We start from the raw sequence: 25,422 nt of genomic DNA on the forward strand, positions 1-25,422 counted from the left end.
TGTTGGTGTTGCTTGAGACAGGGACTCTGTTATGTAGCCTTGGCTGACCTGGAACAAATTATGTAGATCAGGCTGGCCTCGACCTCACAGATCTGCCTGCCTCTGCCTCCCAAGTGCTGGGATTAAAGGTGTGCGCCACCAGGCCTAGTTCTGGTGTGGTAGTGTTGTTTGTACCGTGTGTCTGAGAACTCCAAAGGACAGGCTGCTGTAGTTATCACATTACTCATTTCTTCTGCCTTTTCTTGATGCTTCATTTTCTTCTACCATTCTCTTTCTCTTTGGAGAACTTACTTTAGCCATTCTCAAGTTATTTTTATTTTACTTATTTATCTTTAAAAATTATTTTATTATGGGAGGTAAAAGCAGGTGGATCTCTGAGTTCAAGGCAGCCTGGCCTACAAAGTGAATTCTAGGACAGCCAGGACTGTTACACAGAGAAACCCTGTCTCGAAAAACCTATTTGTCTGTCTGTCTGTCTATCTATCTATCTATCTATCTATCTATCTATCTATGCATTGCATATATATTATCTATATATATGCATATAGACGTTTTTTGCTTGCATGTATGTCTGTGCACCACTCCCCTACTTTGTGTACAGGGAAGCCAGAAGAAGGTGTCAGATCTTCTGGAACCAGAGTTACAGACAGTTGTGAGCCGCCATGTGACTGCTGGGACTCAGGTACTCTGCAAGAATATCCAGTGCTCTTAACTACTGAGCCATCTCTCCAGTCCCTAGCTATTTGTGTGTGTGAAAGATGTGAAATGTGTGTGTGTGTGTGTGTGTGTGTGTGTGCGGGGGGGGGGGGGGGGGGGGTGGGTTTGTATTTGTGTGGCAGTCAGAGACAACTTACCAGGGTCAGTTCTCTCCTTTTATTGTGGTGGGTTCTGAGGATGGAGCTTAAGTCATCAGGCTTGGCTGTATTGATACCACAGCTTCAGATGAGAGTCCCACTGTCACTGGGATGGGAATTCCTTCCACAAGTATGCCTTTCTTCTGCTTTGGAATTTTCTTTTTAGCTTTAGAAGTTTGAATATATGTCTTGGCTCAGATTCCTTTGGGTTTTCTTGAGTCATGATTTGCTCATTGTCTTAAAATCAGTAGGTTGGTGTCTTTCACTGTATTTGGAAAGTTTTCAGCCATTAATTTGCTCTGTACTCTCCTTGCCACCTTCTTCCCTGGGACTCTGGTGGACAGTACCTCTCCCCTAGGTCTGTTTTCTTCTTGCCCAGTTCTGGTCTCCACCTTCTGCCTGTGGTTCAGATTGGATGGATGCTGCTGATTTAACCCTAAAGTTCACAGTTCAGTCCTCTGTCATTGTTACCCTGCTGCTGTTAAGTCTGTCCAGTGAGTTTCTAAATGTCTATTGCTCTGCTTTTCATTTCTATATTTAGTGCTTTAAAAACTATTTGCCGGACTTTTCTAGTTGCTTCAGAGTTGTAACTCCTGCAATCATTCTGTGCTGGCTGCTTTCAGATGTCGGAAGTGTTTCAACACTTGATGCCCTTGGTGTGTGTCAGCTGGTCCTCTTGAGTGGCCATTCCAGGTGATTCCCGATCTCTAAGTTATTCCATGAGGAGCCAGGGCTCCCAGACTCTTATTTTAGTAGCTGCTCTCCTGTGGGGTTGCCTGCACCTTGAGCTTCATTGATGGCCGTGGTTCCAGGAGGTGCTGTGCCCCAGGCCTGTGCTCCTGGTTCAGTCTACTCCGGGCTCCCTGCTGCTGTTGCTTAAGGGCAAGAGGAACTTTCCAGGCCGGGTAGGTGGGACTCTGCCTACAAGACTGTTGCTTATGGTTAGCCATCTCTGCTTTCCCAGGAGGAGATTGTACAGTTCTGACAATTTATCAACCCATTTTATAGGGCAGAACTGTGATTGGCCAGTGATGGGCAAGACCACCCCTTGACCAGAACTTCCCTTTCTTTAAGACTAAATTTCATGTCAGTACCCTAAAGATGGACTTAAGGGGGCTTTGGACCCCTTTATTTGTTCTTGCCAATGTGATCACAGTGAATAAATTGCTTTTTTTCTGTGTCTCACTATCACTTTTCTCATTAATTGATGTACCGAGGACACGTGGCCAAGCCTAGCTTGCTGGGGATGCCAGGGACCAGAATTATACCCCCAAACCTCTGGTAACAGCTGCATGGGGAAAGAATTTCATGACCAGCGGGGAGGGAGAGTATCTTCTCTGCCAGGTGCTTTTGGTGAGACCTTGTTTGTTGTGTTCCCTGGTCCATGGTGGCTCTCTCTGGCTTTAGGGAAAGGTATCTGGGGCTGAATATGGTAGCAGAGCACCTTTGCCCCACTGTGTCCCCATGTCCCCTGCTGCTTTATTGTTAGTGGGGCCTCCTGTTGATCCCCCCTCTTCCATGGCCCAGAAACTAGTTGCCTTGCCTGTTTTGCCTGCTGTACTGGGAGTGAGCAGGCATCAGGCCTGCCCCTTTGGGGGTGCCTTACAGTGTGAGGTCCAAGCCGGCATCCTTCTCTCCGCTTTCTAGTTCCCCTCTGCTTGTCCTTGATGTGTTTTAGGGTTTGTAGCTGCCTTCTACACAAAGGGGCAAGCAGGGATGGTCTGCTGGCCGGGCCTGACAGGAGCTCCCTGTGGCATATTAAAAAGTTATTTTTTTCCTTTGGATTCTGATGATGTGACTGTAGTGCTTTTTGGATGTGGATTTCCTTTGTGAGTCTCACTGGTATTTTTAGTTGTTTTATAAATTCTACAAGTATTGGAAAACTTTCTGCAGTGTCTGCTTGAACACCCTTCTGCCATGTTCCTTCTCCTTTCTGTGTTCTGACAGGCATTGCCACTTGCCCTCCCTGCCTGTCTCACTGTTCTTCATGTGGATACTTACTGTCTACTCATCTGCATCACGCCAGTGTCCACTCTTAATCTGCCTTCCCATTTCATGAAGCTGCTCAGTCACTGTGTATGTATTGATTGATGTTCTAGAATTTCTGGTTTGTTCTTTCTCTAGTCTCTCTCTCTGTCTCTCTCTGTCTCTGTCTCTGTCTCTCTCTCTCTCTTTCCCTCTATTAAAAATACTTTTGCTTTCCTGGCTTGGGTGTCATCCACAGTCAGCTAGTCTGTGGCTAATCAGTTCTGTGGCTTTCTGTGAGTGCCTAAGCCTGACTTTCTTTGAATTTGTTTATTTTAGGGTTTGCTTGGCTTCCTGGGCTTCCTGGGCTGGCTTTGAACTCACCATGATCCTCTTGTCTCAGCCTCTCTAGTGCAGATAACAAACACATGTCATACACTTGGTGTGGCACCACTGGTTGACACTACCACCTGCTGCTGTGTTAGAGCTTTCACAGTTGTGGCCATTCTGGTTGCAGTGGATTATAGTACATGGGTCTCTTGAGGTGGCCAGGACATTTAGATACACACTTGACTGTAGCAGCATGAGACAGAGACTTACTAGTTATGAATGCTTGGCCTTATCTTAAGCTTGTCCCACTAGCTTTTATAACTTAATTTAACCTGTTTCTCTTCATTTGTGTTTTGCCTCGGGGCTTTTTACCTTTCATACTGTATGTTCTACTTTTCACTGCTTCCTCCATGTCTGTCTGTCTGGTGGCTGCCTGACTGGCTGGCTCCAGGCATCTTCCTCTCTTTCTCCCTCCTTCTCTCTCTTTCTCTCTTCTCCTACTTATTCTCTCTGCCCACTAGCCCTACCTATCATTCTAATGCCTAGCTATTGGCCGTTCAGCTTTTTATTAGACCAAGCAAATGCCTTAGGTGGGCAAGGTGAAACAGAGACACATCTTTACATAATTAAATGCAGCATAAACAAAAGCAACACATCTTTACATAATTAAAAAAAACAGCATAAACAAATGTAACACATCTTCGTATACTTAAAGTAATAGTCCACAAACCTGACATCCCTTCCCTTCTGTTTTGGAATCCTTCCCCACTCTGAGGTCCCCTTCCTAGCCTCTGACTAGAAGCCCAGCCTGCACACCTGAGGCTACACTATACAGAGAGGCTGTGTAACCTTCTTTCCCTTGTTGTGTCTGTCCCTGATGCTGCTGAGGCATGTTGGTTTGGGTGGAATAGAGGTGGCCTTATAATTACCAATCTCTCCTGACCACCAATTAGTTCCTTTGGCTTGTCTTCCGTGCCTGTCTAGCACAGGGTGATCCACCAGTCTGCCGAGCTTCCATTCTCACTGTGCCCTCTTTCTGGGTGACTTGGATACTTGTCTTTTTGTGTTCGTACATATCATATATAAATGCTATATTTTTAGTTTGTGCTTGTGGTCCCCACATGTCAGCTTCTTCAGAATGCCCACTCCCTAAACCCCCCTTTGCCATATGTCCGTTATGGAGCTCCTCTTTCTGTCATGGTCATCTTCTGGACCATAGTTCCTAGTTTAGTAATAGGTCCTGTCCTGTGCTTGGCTGGTGTCCAGGCCTGTCTTCTACTCTGTGTAGGAAACAGCAGTAAATGTTATTTCTTTGTCTTCTTTCTATTATTTCCTAATACAGCCTGTTCTAGTGTATCCTTTTCTGTGCTTCCAGAGTATATGAGCCTACTTAGTGCCTCGGCAGTCCCACTGAAGGCACAGAATCCTCCCACGCTATCTGAACTGTGTTGTCAGATGAGAGTCATTGTCTTTTTTCTTTCTTGTTTTCCTAAGCTGGACTCTGCACACTCAAGTGTGATGCTCTTTGTCATGGAAGTTGCCTACTGTTTTTTTTGTCCTCTTCAGAGCCTTGGAGCATTTGTTGAGGGTGATGGCCTTCTATTTCCTTTTGGTGGCCCAGCGTGTTCATGCATTTCCCAGTTCCTGTAGGTGCTTAATAATTGTTGAATGAATGTTTGTAAACTACTGTCTTTGTCTTTAATAGAGAAACAAGTCACCCAAAACACTCAGAAGGCATTTTATAATGCCTTTGTATTATTTTTAAAATATCATCATTTTAAAATTATGTGTGTGTGTGTGTATGTGTGTGTCTAGGGGGGTGGGTTATGCATGTGAGTATATTGCCACAGAGGCCAGAAAGGGTATTGGAACTTAGCAGGCAAGTAGTTACAAGCTACCCTGAAAAAAGGTCTGGGAATCTTGGGTCCTCTGCAAGAGCTATCTGTGTATTTAACCATTGAACCATCTTTCTAGCCCTATGTTGCTTTAAGCATAGTTATTGACTGCTAGATATTAGAAGAATAGGTGTGTGCAAACATAGCTTCTGACATGGACTGAACTGAGTATTTTCTAGGAATAGTCACTGCCCTGGTAGACTGGGAAGAATGGGGCTCCCTTTCTGAGCTAGAGACAGTTTCTGCCCTGAAGGGCCAGGAAGAGGAAGTTCAGTTGCTGAGTGGGCTGTAGCACCCTATGGCTGGATTGGAGGGAACTCAGGTTGTGGATTCTACTGATCTGGGATTGCTACATAATTGCCTACATAATTGTTCTGGTTCCCTGTCATGAATCTCAAGTGTTTAGGAATGATTATGTTTGTACAGGATCCAATGTGATGCTGACATGAACCACTTCAGACTGATTGTTTGCAAATGACCCAGGGAAACATTTCTACTTGGACGTTTGGCTTGGCTGCTTTTTTCTGTCTTGCTTGTTTCCAAGTTCAGGCTGCTTGTCTTTATACTGTGACTGTGAGCTTCAGATCCTCCCTAGGTCTTCCTGTGTCTGTCCAAGGCCAGCTCTTGGTTGTGCTTCTGTGGTGTCCTATCATCTCCTTCCCTGTAGCAGAGTGAGACTCTGGGGTTGCTCCTGAAATAGCTGTGCTATTTCTCCTTTCAGAGAGGAACCTTACCTAGGCTAACCAGGTGAGCAGGGAGAGTGCCTTAGACCAGCCAGTATGGCTTGAGATATTCTAGACATCATCACATGGATGTCATGTAGGTGGTTCAGAGGATGTGCCTGGGGCTGGTATACGTTGTTGGACAGATACACATCCATGGCATTTTGAGTCTCAAGGTGGGCAAAGTCTCCCAGGGGTGAAGCAGATGTGTTCTTGGAATTTTTGAACATGCAGGAAGGACTTGGACAGAGCTTGAGGTATGGGCTGGAAGTTAGGCAAGGAGTAGCTCTTGCTGGGAGCTCTGGTGGCGAGGTGCTGCTCCTAGGCACTTAAAGAAGGTGTAGGCGCCTAAGGTGACTCTTGTCTCTTTTTCTTGGCAGCTGCACAGACTTAGGATTTGGGCTCCCTAGCTCAGGCCCTTGCTTGATTTTACCAGTTCAGAGCCAGATCCCACAGTTTCTGTTGGTGTGGTCTGTGCCTCTCAGCTCTGTCCCATGGGACTTCTCACTCTTGAGTGTGGTGTGGCTCCTCCCCTCTTTTTGTGCTATTCACATGGCACTACAGCTCTTTCCTCAACCATCTGACAAGGCAAGCAGAGGCCTTCCCATGTGGAATACCCAGGGCTTGTTCTTTTATTACCACCACATTCTATTTAGTGTTAGAACTGTAGATGGCTTCAAAATAGGAGGCTACCCAATGTGGTCATCAGGTATGGGACTTGACATCCACTAAGCCTGGGCAGAGTGCTTATAGCCTTCCATGTTGGCACTGGTGCTCAGCCTTATTCACTGGTTTAGTTGCTGTAGTGACCAAATCCTATATGCACAACAGTGCTTCAGAACTAAAGTGCTGTGTAAACTCTGGCCATGTTGTTAAGAAATAAGAATAAAAAATGAAGTCTGGGGATTGTGGGGCAGGGCTGGCAAGATTGCTCAGTGGGTAAAGGTGCTTGTCATATAAGCCTAAACAACACAAGTTCCAGCCATGGAACCCATGTAAAGATGGGAGGAGAGAACCAACTCCACAAGTCTGTCCTGTCTTTCACACTCATGTAGTGGCATATATGCACCCCTCATATGTATATATAATAATAAATAATTAAAAATGATTGTAGGACAATAACAAGGATCCAGAGACTCATAATTAGACCTGGGCCTCAGAAAATTGTACATATCAGAAACAGAGAAGGGAGCAGAGAAAGAGGACGCTGGGGCAGGGGGAGGTAGTCCCTGAAGAGCTGACCTTCTTTCACTGTGGTGTCTAGACCTGGCACAGGGCTAGAGGAGTTTGGATGTCTTCCTAGTTAGGATTGCTATTGCTCTGATGAAACACCGTGACCAAAAGCAAGTTAGGGAGGAAGGGGTTTATTTGGCTTACACTTGCATGCCATTGTTCATCATTGAAGGAAGTCAGGCCAGAAACTCAAAAAGGGCAGGGGCCATGGAGGGGTGCTGTTTCCTGGTTCTCTCCCCATGGCTTGTTCAGCCTGCTTTCTTATAGCCCAGGACCACCTGCTTATGGGTGACACCACCCACAAAGTGCTAATCAATCACTAATTAAGAAAATGGGCCTGGCAGTGTGGCGCACGCCTGTAATCCCAGCACTTGGGAGGCAAAGGCAGGTGGATCTCTGTGAGTTTGAGTCCAGCCTGGACTACAGAGCTAATCCAGGACAGGCTCTAAAGCTACAGAGAAACCCTGTCTCGAAAAACCAAAAAAAAAAAAAAAAAAAAAAAGAAAAGAAAATGGGCTGGGCATAGTGCCACATACTTTTAATCCCAGCACTTGGGAGGCAGAGGCAAGCGGATCTCTGTGAGTTTGAGGCCAGCCTGGTCTACATAGTGAGTTACAGGACAACCAGGGCAATATAATGAGACCTAATCTCAAAAGAGAAAGAAAAAAAGACTATACCCTAGAGGCTTGTCTGCAGCCTGATCTATGGAGACATTTTCTCAGTTGAGGTGCCTCCTCGCAGATGACTCTAGCTTGTGTCAGTTGACATAGAACTGGCCAGCACACATGTCCACTGATTGTGGGGTGATTGTTTCTAGTGTATTTCTACCAATTTATTTGAATACCTATTGGTGATGGCAGCTTTCTAAACTCTGCTGGAGGTAGGGATGTTTGAGAAGACTGAACTCTCCATTCTCTGCAGTTGTGGATACAGAGACACCAAAGGTCTGGGGCCCTGGGTAAAGGAATGGGATTCTTCTTTAGGACTTTGTGCTTTCTACAAAGGATAGCTATTGATATCTTAACAAGGCCAGGGTGGTGCAAAGAGGGTACAGAATCAGTGGTAACACATTTGGCCCCCTGTGTCTGTTGTAGGCAGTGAGTGCATGAGAGACCAGATAGCAATTGGTTCCTGTCTCTTTTGACATTGGACTTGTGGAATCTTTTTTTCTGTGCCTCAGTTTTCTTGTCTGTAATGTGAGCACATTATTCATTAGTCTTGATCAGTAGAATTGTGATTAAATAGTGTGCTGCCTGAAACAAAGATGAGTGAAAGCTGATTGTCTTTGTTCTGTTGTGGTTATAGTGGCACCAGATTTGGCTCATTTCTTAAAGAGGAGGCTGTTGTTCTTAAAGAGGAGGCTGTTGAGTCTTTGCTGTTACCTTGATCTTGACTTTGGTTGGAAAGAAGACACACAGAGCTCCCTCCCAATAACTAATGCCACTGTGCTCACACCCCCCATTTGGGGTCACCAGATGCTGCATCATCCTAGCCCCATGGCATCTTGGTTTCCTTTGAGCCCCTTGAGACCCCAAGACTTCTGTGCTTCTGTCCCATTCAGGAGATGGTGGCAGTTGAAAATGCCTAATTTTGCCTCTGTCGTGCAGATGCTAATGAGGCTGTCTGTTATCCTTGGACCTTTGAATGTTGATTGTCATCTGGTCAGTGGGCTGTACCTTGGTTGACATTGTTCTGGAAGGTTCTCCTCTGTGTGTCCTCATCCATCTGGTGATGCTCCAGACTGGATTGTGCATGTCCACTCACCCAGTGCTCTCTTTGTCATAGACAACATCCCTGAGGACCTCAGAGACCCTTTTTACATCGACCAGTATGAGCAGGAGCACATTAAGCCACCCGTCATCAAGCTTCTCCTGTCAAGTGAGCTGTATTGCCGTGTTTGCAGCCTTATCCTAAAAGGGGACCAGGTGGCTACCTTACAAGGACACCAATCTGTCATCCAGGCCCTGTCCCGGAAGGGTATTTACGTGATGGAGAGTGATGACACCCCTGTGACAGATGCTGACCTCAGCCAGGCACCTATTAAGATGGTAAGTATCTGACAGGCATTCCTTCTGCTCCCTTGGCTGAGCAGGCAAGACTCAGTGCCCTGCTGATAGGGGACAGATGGTGAGGTCTGTCCATGTGCATTGGTGGTCGTTAATGACATGCCTGTATTTTAAAGACTCATCATTCTGGAAAGAGCAGCTTGCTTTTGGTTCTTCTCACTGTGATGCAGTGAAGTGTAAAGATGTAAGTGTGGTGGGGCACACCACTGCAGAACCTTCCCATGGATGGCTGCACTAGCCAGAATCAGTTGCCCTGTCCTCAGAGGCTGTGCCTCTTCAGATCAGCCTTGCATTGCTTTTGTTAACTTGTTCCCTGACATTTTGCATGCCATGCCTTTTTTCACTCAGTTTAAGGGTGACATGTTGTGGGTGAAGAGAAAGTTCTGAAGAGAATGAAGGTAGGGTGTGATACAGAGGAGGGTCCTGTTGGCATTTCAGTGCCTTAGGAGGCAGAGGAAGGGTGCAGCCTCTTGCCACAGCTTTTCCAGGTCTAAAAGAGGAAGCTTATAGTCTACTGGTAAGAGATGAGGACCCTGGACCACTACTGCAGTCTGGAACAGTGCCCAGCCAGTGTTATCCTTTGCGGGGAAGCTAAGGCAGAAAGTTTTCTTGCATTGGGACCCATAAGAGGTTTAGGGTACTGACTGCTGCCTCTGTCCCCAGAGTGCCCACATGGCAATGGTGGATGCCCTGATGATGGCCTATACTGTGGAGATGATCAGCATTGAGAAGGTGGTGGCCAGTGTCAAGCGATTCTCTACATTCAGCGCCTCAAAAGAACTTCCATATGACCTCGAGGATGCCATGGTATTCTGGATCAATAAGGTAAATGCCTGTCTAGCTCTCTTCTTGATCGAGAGCTGCCTGATTTTTGTTTCCCATGCTGGAACCTAGCCACTAGAGCTTGTTGTTTAGGACTGCATGATACTGTATCCAGCTAGGTGTCCAGTAGATTAGCAGACAGTCCTTACTCCTGGGCATAGAGAGTAGAGCAAAAAAATAGGTTTGTGTGTGGAAATGCACATGTGTGGTTAAAGTAATGAGGTTTCGTTTTTATCTGAGATACTTGTATATAGTGCTTGTTCACGATCTTTGCCAATAATTATTGGGGAGGAGTCAAGTTCCTTGTGTATTCCTGTGTTTGAGTGCTTGGTTGATTTTATCAGTGTGTACATGTGTATACATATGTATTCGTGTGGGAGTACAGATGTGCACATGCCATGACATGCCTGTGGAAAAAACCTCAGGGGTTGGTTCTTGTTTTCCACCTTGTTTGAGATAAAGTCTTTGGAGCTCTACCTCCCATTTTGCTGTAGGAACACTGAAATTTCAAACGCTTGCTACTGTGTTTGGGGTTACATGCTGTGCTGGCTAGTTTTAGGATATCTTGGCACAAGCTAGAGTCATTTTGGAAGAGGGGATCTCACTTGAAAAAATACCCCCACTAGATTGGCCTGTGGACAGGCTTCTAGTGCATTTTCTTGATTGATGATTAATGTGGGAGGGACCACCTGTGCTGGTGGTCTTGGTGCTATAAGAAAGCAGGCTGAGGAAGCCAAGGAGAGCCAGCCAGTAGGTAGCCTTCCTCCAGTGGCCTCTGCTTTGTTCTTGCCTCCAGGTTCTTGCCTTCACTTCCTTCAGTGATGTACTATTACCTGGAAGTGTAAGATGAAATAAATACTCTCCTCCCCAAGTTGCTTTTGATCATGGTGTTTTATCACAGCAGTAGAAACTGTAACTAAAACACATGGTTTGGGGGGATCTGATTTGGTTCTTCATGCTTACTTAGCAAGTACTTTACCTACCTACTGAGCCCCTTGTCTTAGTTAGCCTTACTATTGCTGGGAAGAAACACCATGATCATAGCAACTCTTTTTTTTGTTTGTTTTTGTTTTATAAAATCTTTATTGACAGATAATTCACATAGTATACAATTTTCCTGTTGGCACAATTTGAAAGACTTTAGTTCAGCATCCTCTTAGGCCCATGACACCATCACCACTTCCTATTTTAGAACATCGCACAGCAACTCTTATAAGGAAAACATTTAATTGGGGTGGCTTATAGTTTCAAAGGTTTAGAACCATTATTATCATGGTGCAACATGGTGGCATGTAGGTAGACATAGTGCTGGAGAAGGAGATGAGTGTTGTACACCTTGACTTGCAGGCAACAGGAAGTAGTTTGTCTCATTGGGCGTATCTTGAGCATATATAAGACCTCAAAGCTCACCTCCACAGAGATACCTTAATAAGGCCATACCTTATTCCAACAAAGCCACACCTCCTAATAGTGCCACTCCCTATGAGCTTATGGGGGCAAATTACTTTCCAAACTATTCCCTGCCAACCCTCCATTTTAAAACAAAACAAAACAAAAACAAACAAACAAACAAACAAAAAAACCATAACCCAGGTTGGCCTATAACTTGTTATGTAGCTGAGGATGACTGTGAGCTCTAATTCTCTTGCCTCCCAAGTCTTGGGGCAGACATACAAACATATACCATCATGCCAGACTACATCCATATTTCAAATAGACACTGTATTTTTGTCTTCTGATTTGTCCCTGGTAGACATATGTGCTGATTTGAGATTATGAAAATTATGCACACTGCCACATAGCCCTCCATCCCTGACCCTTGTTCTTGGGTCACAGACACATTGGCACTCCACTGTTAGACTTTAAATTACTGTGTCTTGGTATCTGCTTATCAGCCATATTCCCACTCTAGGACACTTTGTTTTTCTTGCTTCAGTTTTCATAAACATCTCCTTCTTTCTTACTTAATATTTCTATTTGTATTTCATGGTTTTCTGTTTCTTTAGTATTTCCATGGCAACTTAACAATCCTTATTTACTTTTTTCCCCCAGTGTGGCTTTTCTGGTTGTTGCTAGATTGTAGGCTTTTTCCTTGGTCAGAGTCATCAGATGCAGTGTGTGCTTCTGGCTAAATGTTCTCCCCACTCTGCATCCAGGGTGAATTGCCTAGCATCCAGCAAGATGGAGCTCTCTTGCAGCCTTCACTACATTTGTGTATTCTTAGAGTTCTCTATACAACTTCACAGGGTCCTCACAAGCTTCAGCATTGAGGTCTATATAGCATATTGAGTTTCTTTCCTTGTGGCGTCCCTCTGGGACCCTATGTTCCACTAGCTTAGATAGTAGAAGCCTAGTCTGCCTGCATTTCTACCACCCTAAACTCCTTTTCTCTTCCTAACTTGAGATATAGTCAATACATCCTTTCTGCAGAGCCCCACCCTGATCTGATTGAGCACCCTGGGTGGAAAGTCTGTCTGACGTAGGACTACAGCTGAGCAAGTGGTTTCATTCTGATTCTCTGTGCTGAAAGTGACCTGAATCATCACTGGTGGTCACTTAGGGTCTCCTTATTTCCTAGGTGCTCTGGGTTGTACCATGGCCCATCTTTCTGGGGCTCATTTAACTTTTTGGTGTTTGTGATATGCATATGTGTGTTTGCATGTGTATACATGTGTAATACATGTATTGGCATGAGGACATGTGGAAGCAAGAGTTCAAAAGTTGTAAATATCGAGGTTCCTAGAAATCCACAATGATGCATCCTCTGTAGACTGCTGGCAGTGGTCAAGAGAAAGCCTGATCTGACCTAGTCTGGTGATCAGATGGCTAAACACCCTAACAGTCATGCTGGAACTCTCGTCCAATAACTGATGGAAGTGGATGCAGAGATCCTTAGCCAGGCCCCAGGTGGAGCTCCCGGTGTCCAGCTGTCGAGAAAGAGGAGGGACTGTAAGAGCGTGAATTGTTGAGACCAAGATTGCAAAAAGCACAGGGACAAATAGCCAATCAAATGGAAGCACATGAATTATGAACCAACGGCTGTGGAGCCCCCAGCTGGATCAGGCCCTCTGGATAAGTGAGACAGTTGAATAGCTTGAACTGTTTGGGAGGCATCCAGGCAGTTGGACTGGGACCTGTCCTTAGTGCATGAGCTGGCTGTTTGGAGCCTTGGGCTTACACAGGGACACTTTGCTCAGCCTGGAAGGAGGGGACGCGACCTGCCTGTACTGAATCCACCAGGTTGAGCTGAATCCCCAGGGGTGTCTTGGCCCTGGGGAGGTGGGAATGGAGGGAAGGGGATGGGGAGAAGGTGAGGGTGGGGGTGGGAGGGGGCAGGACAGGGGAACCCATGGCTGATGTGTAAAATTAAAACACACACACACACACACACACACACACACACACACACGTTGTAAATATCTTGCCATCCAGGTTTTTTTAAGTAGGGGCTCACACTGAATGTACTGCTCCCTAATTGGCTAGAGTGCATGGCCATTAGTCCTAGGTCATCCTATTTCCATCTCAAGTGTTGAGATTTATTTATTTATTTATTGGTTGGTTGGTACTTGGGGATCTGAACTCAGGGCTTCATGCTTGCTCAGCTAGCACTTTACCTCTTGAGTCTGTCTCCAAGATTTTACTGATGCCTGTGGTTTAAAACTCACACTACTGAAACATAACTTACATGCCACAAGGGCATGGTTCCTTGCATTTTAACAAGTGATGTTATCCTTTAAATAGCCACCACAGTCAAGGCAGCTTTTCTGTCATTCTCAGAATGCTGCATTGGGCTCCTTTGCAGTTAGCCCTTTCCCCAGGCCCAGGCTCATAACCATCTCCTTTTGTCTGTCTGTCTGTCTGTCTATCTATATTTTATGTGCATTGTGTTTTGTCTGCATGTATGTCTGTGAGGGTGTTGGATTTCCTGGAACTGAAGTTACAGACAGTTATGAGCTGCCATGTAGGTGCTGGGAATTGAACCCAGGTCCTCTGGAAGAGCAGTCAGTACTCTTAACCACTGAGCCATCTCTCCACCACCACCCCCCCCATCTGTTTTCTTAATGGGATTAGTTTTGCTTCATCCAGGTTTTGCTTAAAATGTTCTTGCACTTGACTTCTTTTACTGCACCAAATGTATCTATAAATATTTGGTTCTGTTCATGCCTTGTAGGATTTCTTTATATGACTGTGTCATGATTTGTTGTCATTCTTCTGCTGAGGGACATCTCGGTGCTTTCCAGTTTTTGAATAAAGATGCTGGGGCATTTGGATGTATGTCCCTAGATGCTGCTACTCTTTCTTTGAGTGAGTGCTTAGTATCATTGCTGGGTCAGATGAATGGTGTTTGTTGTTTTTTTTTTTTTTTTTTTTTTTTGTTTGTTTTGTTTTGTTTTGTTTTTCGAGACAGGGTTTCTCTGTAGCTTTGGAGGCTGTCCTGGAACTCACTTTGTAGACCAGGCTGGCCTTGAACTCACAGAGATCCACCTGCCTCTGCCTCCCGAGTGCTGGGATTACAGGCGTGCGCCACCACTGCCCGGCAAGATGAGTGTATTTTAACATACTTGGTTAAGTTGTTTTGTTTTTGACATGGTCTTACTATGTAGACCAGGCTGCCCTCAGTCTCACCAACTGCCTGTGACCCCAAGTGCAGAGACTAAAGACCTATTCCACACCCAGTATTTAGTTAAGTCTTAAGAAAAAGCTGCTAGAATATTTTCTAAGTGGACACCTTTTTAAATTCAGGAACAGGGTAGGAATCTTTTGGCTTTGACTGTTAATCAGTTCTAGATCAGTTGGTCTTTGATTTAGGCCACTTGTGTGGCTGTGTAGTAGAATCTCTTGTGTTTCCAGATGTTTATATTTTTGCAAGTTCTTGTTTGAATATTTTACACAACTTTTATTAATTTGTTTTTGTTGGTTTTTTTTTTTTTTTTTTTTTTTTTTGTATGTTTGAGATAGGGTCTTACTTTGTAGCTGACGCTGGCTTGGAACTCTGTGACTCCTAAGCTGGTCTTGAACTTTTGATCTTCCTGCCTTAGTCTCTTGAATGTTGTGATTACAAGTGAGTGATACCATTCTTGGTTTAACCCAGTTTTTAATTGGGGTCTTTGTCTTAATCTAGTTGCACGAATATGTGTACCTCGTTAGGAATGTATGTTGTGACTTTCTTCTCTTTTACCATATCTTAGTTAGTAATTGCTGTCCCAAAGCGAAGGTTTCTGGGATTTTGAAGCCTAGTTTACATTCTTCTTGCTAAGTGATTTCTGCCCTGCCCCAAGATTCAAGAATTTGCTCCCTTGCTTCTTCCTAGTGGTTTGGTGGTCCTTGCTCTTTCCTTGAGCTTTCTGATGTACCTTGAGGTTATTCACTGTGCAAGAAGCAGGGAAGGGATGAAATCTGCCTGCTTTGTGCACAGAGAACAGTTAGAGACTCCCCATAGCAGAGATTTTTCTTTCCTCTGCATGTTACCATGGTAGTGGCTCTGTTGGGTCCCATTTGAGCTGCACATGTGAGTCTGTCTCTAGATGTTCCTTCTCCATTGAACTATGTGACTAGTTCCATGGTAACTTGAGGTAAGTGTAGCTTATACAGACAATAGTCTGTAACAATAACTTGAATTTAGATAATACATGTCTTTGAACTGGCTCCTTTTTATTAAAGAAAGAATTGTTTTAGCTCTAGTAGGTTGCCTGCATGTCCTCATGAGTTTTTAGAATCAACTTGTTGGTTTCTACTAAAAGCACTTGTAGGGATTTTGATTGGAATACATTGAATCTAGATCAGTTTGAGGGGCATGGATGTGGTATCCTGTTGGGGAATGCAGTCCACTGGCATACTTTTGTTCATGAAATTTATTCACAGCATTTCAGTGTTTTGAGTTGTGTTTCTTAGTTCCATTTCCAGTTGCTTGTTGCTAGTCTGCAGAAACACAGTTAAGTTGAAAAAAACCCTTTCCCTTGTGGAATTGGTTAGGACCTCTAGTAGAATATGGAGTAGAAGTGGGAGAAGAAAGCATTTTGTTTGTCCCTAATCCTCAGGACCCAGATAGTGGTCTGCTGTTTTTACTCTGATGCATTCCCCACCCCCCTTGTTTTAATATTAGGACGATGCAGGCTCAAAAAAGATACTGGGATGTTTTCCTTTTTCTGTTCAGTGCAGTAACTTGAATATGATTGCTTTCATTTCCATTCTGAAACCTTTGGACTTGCTGGTGAAGCCATCTGGGCCTGGAGTTGTATATGGGTTTAGTTGTGAAAACTTTTATATATACTTTAAGTTATTTAGATTTTTTTTTGTCTAATTTTGTGTCTGTTTTGGTATTTGTAGCTTTCACAGAGTTCATTTTAAGTTGTTGATCTTATTAGCATAAACTTTATTGATTTTTTTTTTTTTTTTAACTTTTTGGATAAATGTATCTGCAGTCTGTAGCGACCCTGTCTTCATTTTCTGATGCTGATCATCCTTTCTTCCTTGTTTTTTTTTTTTTTTTTTTTTTTTTTTTTCCCTGGTTTACCAACTTTATTATCTTCAGAACATTACATGTCTCTCCTATTTAATATTTATTTTTTCTTTACCTTTATTGCTTTTTTAACATTTATTTTTACTCTCCTTTTGTTTTTATTTCATCTTAAATCAATTAATTAAGTCATTTATTTATTTATTTATTTATTTATTTATTTATTTATTTATTTATTTATTTATTTATTTATTTATGAGACAGGATTTCTCTCTGTTACAGCCCTAGCTGTCCTGGAACTTGCTTTGTAGACTAGGCTGGCCTCCAACTCATAGAGATCTACCTGTTTCCTGAGCATTGGGATCAAAGGCACATACCACCTTGCCTGTCTTTTGCACAACCATGCCTGGCTTACCTTAAATTTATTTATTTAGAGACAGGTTCTAATTCTTTAGTCCAAGCTGCCCTTTGAGTTCCCAGCATTTCTCCTGTCTTAGCCTCAGTGTTCACCTCTTGAATGTTATTACTGGCACATAGCTACTGAGCATGTTTGTGCATATCCCTCATCTCAAGCATTTTTATCTTGTTTATGGTGAGAGCCTTGTTTCTAGGGGCTGGGCAAGCAGCACAGTGGCAGAATGCTTGTCTAGTGTGCAGGAAGCCTTGGGTTCTAGTCTTAGCATTAAAACAAAAGCAAAATAAAATGTTTCAGCTATTGGAAGCATTGCACACTGTCTTCATACATTGTTAAGGGAGAAAGCTAGTTCATTCAAACTTCCCTTGCTTCTGGTCTGTGAGGCTTGAGGCAGTGCCTTCCCTCTGAGCAGCACTTTGCTTTGTCTCATGTACTTGAGTGTGTTGCAGTTCATCACTCCCTTTAAAGTATTTTGTTTCACTTGTGGTTTCTTGTTTTATCAGTGGATTATCTGAAAGACATGCTTGATTTTTAATATTTGGAGTGAAGTCATTCCAGAGACAGCTTTGTATTTGGTGTTTTATTTTTTTAAGATTTATTTTTATTGTTTTTATTGTGTGTATGCTGGGGGTGGGAAGTGGGGCTTGTGCATGTGAATGCAGGTACCTACTGAGGCCAGAGGTGTAGGATCCCCTGGAGCTGGCATTACAGGTGGTTGTGAGCCACCCTAAGTGGGTGCTAGGAACCAAACTCAGATTCTTTGAAGAGCAGTGTGTGCTGTGAACTGGAGAGCCATCTCTCCAGCCCCTGCTTTTTGATTTCTGGTTGAATTTGGTGGTATAGTTTGAATCCTGGGGTGACTGAGTCCCATTGGCAGCTGGTGGAACCTGCATGTGTTGCATTCTTCCTGCTCCTGGGCCTGAGGGTTGTTCTCTAGGGAAACAGGTGCTGCAGCACTGTCTGTCTTATGCTTCCTTCTGTCTCTTATCAGGGTTTGTGTATTTTTAATGATTAACCCCTAGTCTTTAAGCTGTGTCTATCACCAGTGATAAATAGCTCTTGTCCCCAGAGGTTTCTGCCTTTAGAACCTAGTATTTTTCCAGCTGCTTGTGAGCAGTATTGGCGTGCCTATGCTGTACCTCTTTAATTCTTTGTACTTGTTCTGTGTGTGTGTGTGTGTGTGTGTGTGTGTGTGTGTGTGTCTGTCTGTCTGTCTGTCTGTCTGTCTCACTATATAGCCTGGCTTGCCTAGTCTCATTATGTAGACCAGTCTGGCCCCAAACTCACAGTACCTGCCAGACTCTGCCTCATGAATGCTGGTATTAAATGTGTGCACAGCATACCCAGCCCTTTTACTCTGCTGTCTTCTTCCTGTTTAAGTGGATTCTTGAGCACACTGTAGTTTGCCATCCTCATTTATTCATTTGATAGCCTCCACTTTATCATTAGAGTCTAGACCAGTAAGAGTGGTGTGATTGTCCATGTGGCTGAATTCTACCGTCTGATGTCCGGCTATCTCATCTTTTTTTTTTTTTTTTTTTTCAACTTTCTGTCCTTTTTTTCTTTGGGTTACTTGAAGTTCTCCAATATTTCATAGGGGTTGCTGTAGGTTATGACGTGCATTGTTAGGTTGCCCGGGGCTACTGTGACCAGAGTGATGTGTTCTTGGTCATGGAGACATATTTTTCTCCTAGGACTTTTGTCCTTGTCGAATTCATTTTGTGGCAGCCCCACCCAGTTAGTTCTTTCTACTTTCAACAGTCATTTGTTTATTTTGTTTTTTGTTATTTTGTATTAGTTGTGGTTGTTGCTGTGGAGGCTGGTGCTGACCAATGCTTTCTGGTCCTTGTGCCCTCCTTGATTGTGAAGGACTAGCAGTTCACAGTAACCATGCGGTGTCCACACTGCAAAAAGATAAGAGATTCTTGATATATTAAGGACATATTATTTAAAAGACATTTTTGTGTATGTGTGGGGCTGGGTGGGGGGAACATGCATGTATTTTAAGTGCAGGTACACAATGAGACCAGAGGAAGATGTCTGTTTCTTTTCTTCTCTTCTTTCCTTATCCCCATGACACAGGGTTTCTCACTGACCCTGAAATTCACCATTTTTTTGGCTAGACGGGTTGGCCTGCAGGTGCACATATTCATGCTCAGCTTTAAAAAAATTACATTTTGTCTGTCTGTGTATACAAATATGTGTGCTTATGGTGTCATGTGAGGTCAGAGGACAACTTGTGGAAGTTGATTCTCTAATTCTACTATGTGGGTCCCAGGGATTGAACTCAGATTATCAGGCTTTGTAGCAAGTGCCTTTACTCACTGAGTCTTCTTGCCAATCAGCTTCCACCTCCCCCTCTTTTAACACTGGGACTCACTGGACCAGCTCCTCAGCATGCATATATATGTATGTATCACATATGTACTTTTGGTTTGTTTGATTGACAAAATCTCTCTCTATAACCCTGGCTGTCCTGGAACTCACTCTGTAGACCAGGCAAATCTCAAACTCACAGAGATCTGCCTGCCTTTGCCTCCTAAGTGCTTGGATTAAAGGTGTGTACCTCCTCACCTGGCCTGTATTTATATTTTGAATGGGGTATCACATATTCCAGGCTAGTCTCATACTGGTTATTGCTATGTAGTTGCAGTTGAATCTGAACCACTAATCCTCTTGCCTCTACACTCCAAGGGTTACACCTAGTTTTATGTGGTGCTGAGAATTGAACCTAGGGCCTTGTGAATATTAGACACTCTACAGACTGAGTTATACCAACCCCTTCCCTTTTTTTAAGAGACAGGATTTTGCTATATATTCTAGGCTGGCCTGGAGCTCACTATATAGCTCAGACTGGGCCTCAAGCTTTAAGCGGTCTTACCTCAGACTCCCAATGTTATTTATTTGTCGGCATTATTTACCAGGCTTAAGAAAGCATGAGGTACAACGGAACCTACCTATAAGAGTTTTTATTAGGGAAGAGAAAGAGTGGAGGTGGGTAGGCCTACCGTAAAGAAAGGTGCTAGGGGTGGGGGGATGTGTGCTACCTCTGGTGAGAGGGAGAGAGCCTGCTTTTATAGGTCACCTTGTGCATGCGTATATGGCTTATGTGGCTATGCCACGCATGCACATAGATTACATGATCACACTGCATGCAGATTATGTGACCACGCATGCACAGATTATGTAGGACATAAGGCCCTGGGGTGATTAAGCATTTTGCCTGACTGCTGACAGCACATGCAAGTCATGTGACTACAGAAGTGGCTAGGAATAATAATACCAAGTGCTGGGATAAGCTTTGTGCACTACCTTGCCTAGCTTAGCTTTGCTCTTGTGTAATCCTTAGCAGTATCTCAGGTTTCTAGGTGTCCCTGGATCCCATTTGGAGCTGACTGCACTTGCACATGGCCAGCTGCGTTTTCCCACCCACCTGTTAACTCTTGTAGTGATTTTTATAGACTGGGTGTGAATTCACTGAGCCTTGGCTTCCTGGAAAACACTTAATAGACATTTTTTTTCCAGGTCCTACAGCTGGATATAGACAGTGGTTGGCAGTCTCTGTCTTTGGATGAAGATGTTGCTTCTTGATTGCAGGGTGGGCATTGGGGGCTGAGGTGACAGTTTTTGTCCCAATTATGTTTTTAAAAAGTTAGTACTGACTCTTATGGTCAGCCCTACTTTCCCCTCAGAAGATGGGTGTGTGTGTCTTGTATCCTCCCAACCCCCTTCCTGTCTGTCTCTCAAGCCCACTCCTCGGCTAGCTGGTGTGCCCACTCCTGGGCTAGCTGGTGTGCTCTCCCCTGGGCTAGCTGGTGTGCCCACCCCTGGGCTAGCTGGTGTGCCCACCCCTGGGCTAGCTGGTGTGCCCACCCCTGGGCTAGCTGGTGTGCCCACCCCTGGGCTAGCTGGTGTGCCCACCCCTGGGCTAGCTGGTGTGCTCTCCCCTGGGCTAGCTGGTGTGCTCTCCCCTGGGCTAGCTGGTGTGCTCTCCCCTGGGCTAGCTGGTGTGCTCACTCCTGGGCTAGCTGGTGTGCTCTCCCCTGGGCTAGCTGGTGTGCTCTCCCCTGGGCTAGCTGGTGTGCTCTCCCCTGGGCTAGCTGGTGTGCCCACCCCTGGGCTAGCTGGTGTGCTTCCCTGGGCTAGCTGGTGTGCCCACCACTGGGCTAGCTGGTGTGCTCTCCCCTGGGCTAGTTGGTGTGCTCTCCCCTGGGCTAGCTGGTGTGCTCTCCCCTGGGCTAGCTGGTGTGCTCACTCCTGGGCTAGCTGGTGTGCTCTCCCCTGGGCTAGCTGGTGTGCTCTCCCCTGGGCTAGCTGGTATGCTCTCCCCTGGGCTAGCTGGTGTGCTCACTCCTGGGCTAGCTGGTGTGCCCACCCCTGGGCTAGCTGGTGTGCTCTCCCCTGGGCTAGCTGGTGTGCTCTCCCCTGGGCTAGCTGGTGTGCCCACCCCTGGGCTAGCTGGTGTGCCCACCCCTGGGCTAGCTGGTGTGCTTCCCTGGGCTAGCTGGTGTGCCCACCACTGGGCTAGCTGGTGTGCTCTCCCCTGGGCTAGCTGGTGTGCTCACTCCTGGGCTAGCTGGTGTGCCCACCCCTGGGCTAGCTGGTGTGCTCTCCCCTGTGCTTTCTGGGCCACATGACTCACAGTAGATGCTTGGTTTGCTTTACCATGGTTATTCTCCTTGATTTTGAAAAATATTTATATTTTCCTTTAAAATGCCCATTCTATCAAAAATTTGAAAATAATTTACATTTTAGGAATAAAGATAGGATTTTATGTAGTACTTTTTAAATGGTTTTGCTTTCCTTTTTTTCTTTTTCTTTTTCTTTTAAGAAAGGGTCTCATATATCCAAGACTGGTTTGGAACTCACTGTGTAGCTGAGGAGGACCTTAAACTTCTGATCTTTCTGCCTGCACCTCCCAAGTTCGGAAACTACAGGCATGAGCCACTTCATCCAGGTTTTGTTAGTGGCTTTACTCTCCTTCAAAAATCTGACTATTGGGTTGGTGAGATGGCTTAGCAGATAAGGATTCTTGCTGCCAAGCCCGTCCGACTGGAGTGTGGTCCTTATCTGCATGGTGGAAGGAGAGAACTGCTTCCTGCAAATTGTCTTCTGACCTCCACATGTGTACTGTGGCACTGTGAGCACAAGTACATGCACACACATGGAGACTGACAGGCAGGCAGATAGACAACCCAACTACTATGCGCACCTGTGGCCTTGCCTTGGGTGGGGCAGAGGTAAGCAGTTGTGAGCTGCCACGTGAGTGCTGGAAATCAAGCCCAGGTCCTCGGTAAAAACAAGCGCTTTTAACCACTGAGCTGTCTCTCCAGACCCTTTATCTTAGTTTTAAAGAGATTTTCCACCTTCTTGATGTTATGCCATTCACATACTGTATTTTTGTTTGGTGATGAGCCACTCAGGACTGCACATTTTCACCTGACTGTCACTCTGGCCTCTCCTCTAATTATTAATGTGGATTTTTACAAAGTCTGCTATTACACAAATTAAGAAATTATATTGTGTCTGTGCATGATGGGTGTGTGGGTACACATGTTGGCATGCTGTTGTCAGAGAACAACTCTGTGGAACTTGTTCTCTCCTTCTGTCTTTACATGGGTTCCAGGGATACAACTCCAGACACTAGACTAGAGTGCTGAACTATCTCACTGACCCCATATAAACAGAAATTGGATACTGTCTTAATTTCAAGAGAGATTACTTAAATCTGTGGTTTTAAGGGATTTACAGCTTGGATTTTATAACTGAATTTTATTTGGTGTTGACTTTCTGTGGTCAGAGGAGGTGTGACCCAAGATTAGGTAGATTGTTATGGGTTTGTCTGCAGACAACTGTGTTCACAGTGTGCGTGGGGTCTGGCCTTCATGATTCCACAGTGGTGAGGGAAGAGCCTTACTGGTATTTGGAGGCACAGTGGTTTCTTTGCAGGAGCAGGCTGACCCTGTGACTAATGGCAAGTTTTGGGCCACATAGAATCCAACTGTTTTGCATCTTTGTAATTGGCCCGAGGGCACCTGTGTCTTAAGAGTTAACAGCAGGTGCTGTGGGATCTCCTGGTGATGAAATGGAGATATAGGGGATAACATGGGGGAGCAGTGGCCTTCCTAATGCATTTTTCTTCTGCCTTAGGTAAATCTTAAAATGAGAGAGATAACAGAGAAAGAAGTTAAATTAAAACAGCAGCCACTGGAAAGTCCCGCTCATCAAAAGGTAAAGAGTAAATTTAATTTCTTCAAAACACATTAAGTTAATATTAGTTTTAAAGAATTATGTCTGTTTCTACTTGATCATTCTGTATTTTTATCATCCCAAGCAAGCTAGCCTCTTAGATTATCCTGGTGGCTGATTCTCAATGCCTCAATTAGGAGTTACCATGGGCAGCCTGTCTTCTATCCCTCACCCCCCAAAAAGGGCTCATGGTTTGTTGAACAGGGGTATTCTGGGAGGACTTGGGAGGTTCAGTAATGGAAGTAATGTAGCCTGAGCTGGGAGTGAACTTCTGAAGGTAAGAGATTGAGCAGAAAATGCCCTGTAGAAGCTGTGCCCTGCAGATTCTTGAGATGGCCTGATAGGTGCCATGAGGCCGGCAGGAGTCTGAAGCCCAGTGCCTGGAGCCATTGGAAAGTGTGTACCTTAGGACGGGTGCAGATGGGTGCGTTCATTCCACATTCTGGCTTTGGCCTCATCCCTGGCCATTTTCTCTTTTGTCAAGGCCATGTGTCACAGTCAGTGGTGTGTACACAGGAGTGCCTGACTGTTGACACAGTTTTACCTCTGAGAGCAACATGTCTTCTCCCCTTGTGGTTTTCTCTCTATACTGGCCAACTCTAGTCAGTCGGGTCGAATGCCTCCTTAATCCTTGGATGGGACAGACACACATGGGCATAGATAAAGGAGCAGACCTTTAGCCTGGTCCCCTGACTTTCTCAAGTTTGGAACTATTCTCTGCCATTATGAAGGATAGAGTTGTGAAGGGGACAAGTTATCTTCCAATTGAATTGCCTGGTATTGTGATCAGCTGAGGTCATACACACTGGAAAGCCTTTGCTTCCCAGAGGCTATCTCCACCTCTTGCGTGTGAGTGTGTGTGTCCTGGCCACACCTGAACCTGCAGTGCTGATATTCCTCTCCACCTTCCTTCCTGCTTCCTGAGCAGTCTCCCTCCAAGTGGTATTGGAAGTTAGTACCCGTAAGTGACTCAGGCCACCAGCCGCAATCTGCAAAGCCATCTTGTTGCCATCATGCGCTTCCATTAAAATTGCTCGCACCCAAGACTGGGTTTTTGTTTGTTTGTTTAAATGTCCACTTGGGGGTTGTGTTACATCTTCTCTAGCATGAGCCCTGCTGGCCACGCTGATGGGCATTGTTATGTGGCACTTTGGAATGCCATGTCCATTTACCCCAGGTTCTAAGTGATCTCTAAGTGACCAGTGTAGCATAGCTGACAGGACACTGTCTTTCCTAGTAGACACCAAGAGGACTGATAGTGACCTAGTGGCTGGCATCAATCCTTAATCTTTTTCCGTGCTCTTACTTTGCCTGAGGGGTGGTATCTCCCATGGCCTTCCCTAGTCCCGTCTTCAAGGCTGTCAGGTTGGGAAGGTGTTCTCCTACTGAGGGCACAGGCAGACTGCAGAGAGGATTCCTGCTGGTGTGTCTTGATATGCTCTCCTTTTGCTGTGCCTTAGCCTGTATGGAAGTCAACTCAGGTTCTGCAGGCTGAGTTAAGTCAGTTCAAATGCAGGGCTTCTGAAATAATGCATTTTCACACAAATTTTAGAAACCAGGATTTGGTTTAGTAATTCTAGCAGTACCTGACTGGTGCCCAATTCTGGAAGTGGACCAGTTTGTCACTGCCTTTATAGGAAATGCCTGGTGACAAGTGGTACCTTTTCATGTGAACTTTTGGGCACAGATCTCTTTGTAGATGGTTTGAATGTGCCCTTTGATTGCTTGGGTCCTGTAGCTTCATTATTTGGCCCAGATTGTCTTTTGAGTTTCCACCTGAAGATCCCATGTCAACTTAGGTTGTATTTCCTGATGGTATGTTAGTGAGAAGGAGGAGGAAGGCATGCTTAATGAGTATTGAGTCCTGGGTTTTACCAAGTCAAGGGCTCACTCACACACTCAGGCATCAGAGGTTTGGTTTCAGATAAGTTTCATGAAAAAAGAGAAATATAACCAAAAGCAATCTCCTTTAACTTTCCTTTGTTAGAGAGGCTATGGGTGTCCTGTAGTGGTGTTCAGTAACTAGACCAACAAGAAACCATGTGGTAAAGATTGACAGGTTATGGGTCTTATCTAAACATTTTACAGCTAGAAGTTTGAAGATGTGAGTGAGCAAAGCAGTCATGTGAGCCTCCTGGGCCCCTGTAGTTCAGTTTCAGCCTAATTTTTACCCATGCCATCCATCTTTACTCAAGAAACCATTTGCTTTACTGCATGCCTGCTCACTCCCTGTCTGCTCTCTCTGTGAAAGCCTGGCCTGGAGCATGCTGTGATGCACTGCATGCTGGAACCTGTGGACTTTGCACGTGTGGTACAGTATGAGGCGGGTTCCCTGTGATAGTACGTGTCCTGGGCTCTGAGAAACAAGTTAAAATGTGTGTTGGAACATATAGTCAACACAAAACAAGCCTTGT

The 25,422-nt window shown here is 44.9% G+C and overlaps 1 protein-coding gene across 3 annotated transcripts in view; it reads left to right on the forward strand.

Annotated features, from left to right (window-relative positions):
* Camsap1 (calmodulin regulated spectrin associated protein 1) overlaps positions 1-25,422 on the forward strand; it is a 70,092-nt gene that overhangs the window by 13,299 nt on the left and 31,371 nt on the right. Inside the window, exons 2-5 of one of the 3 annotated variants that reach the window (XM_036183924.1) lie at positions 8,785-9,047; positions 9,729-9,890; positions 22,910-22,990; positions 23,937-23,969. In XM_036183924.1, coding sequence (XP_036039817.1) covers positions 8,785-9,047; positions 9,729-9,890; positions 22,910-22,990; positions 23,937-23,969 — 539 coding nt within the window. Of the gene's footprint in view, positions 1-8,784; positions 9,048-9,728; positions 9,891-22,909; positions 22,991-23,936; positions 23,970-25,422 lie in introns of those variants that run through there. The other 2 variants (XM_036183925.1, XM_036183926.1) reach the window with 2 other exon arrangements.

The sequence above is a fragment of the Onychomys torridus genome, chromosome 4 (genome assembly GCF_903995425.1).
Source record: "Onychomys torridus chromosome 4, mOncTor1.1, whole genome shotgun sequence".
NCBI classification, from domain to species: Eukaryota; Metazoa; Chordata; class Mammalia; order Rodentia; family Cricetidae; genus Onychomys; species Onychomys torridus.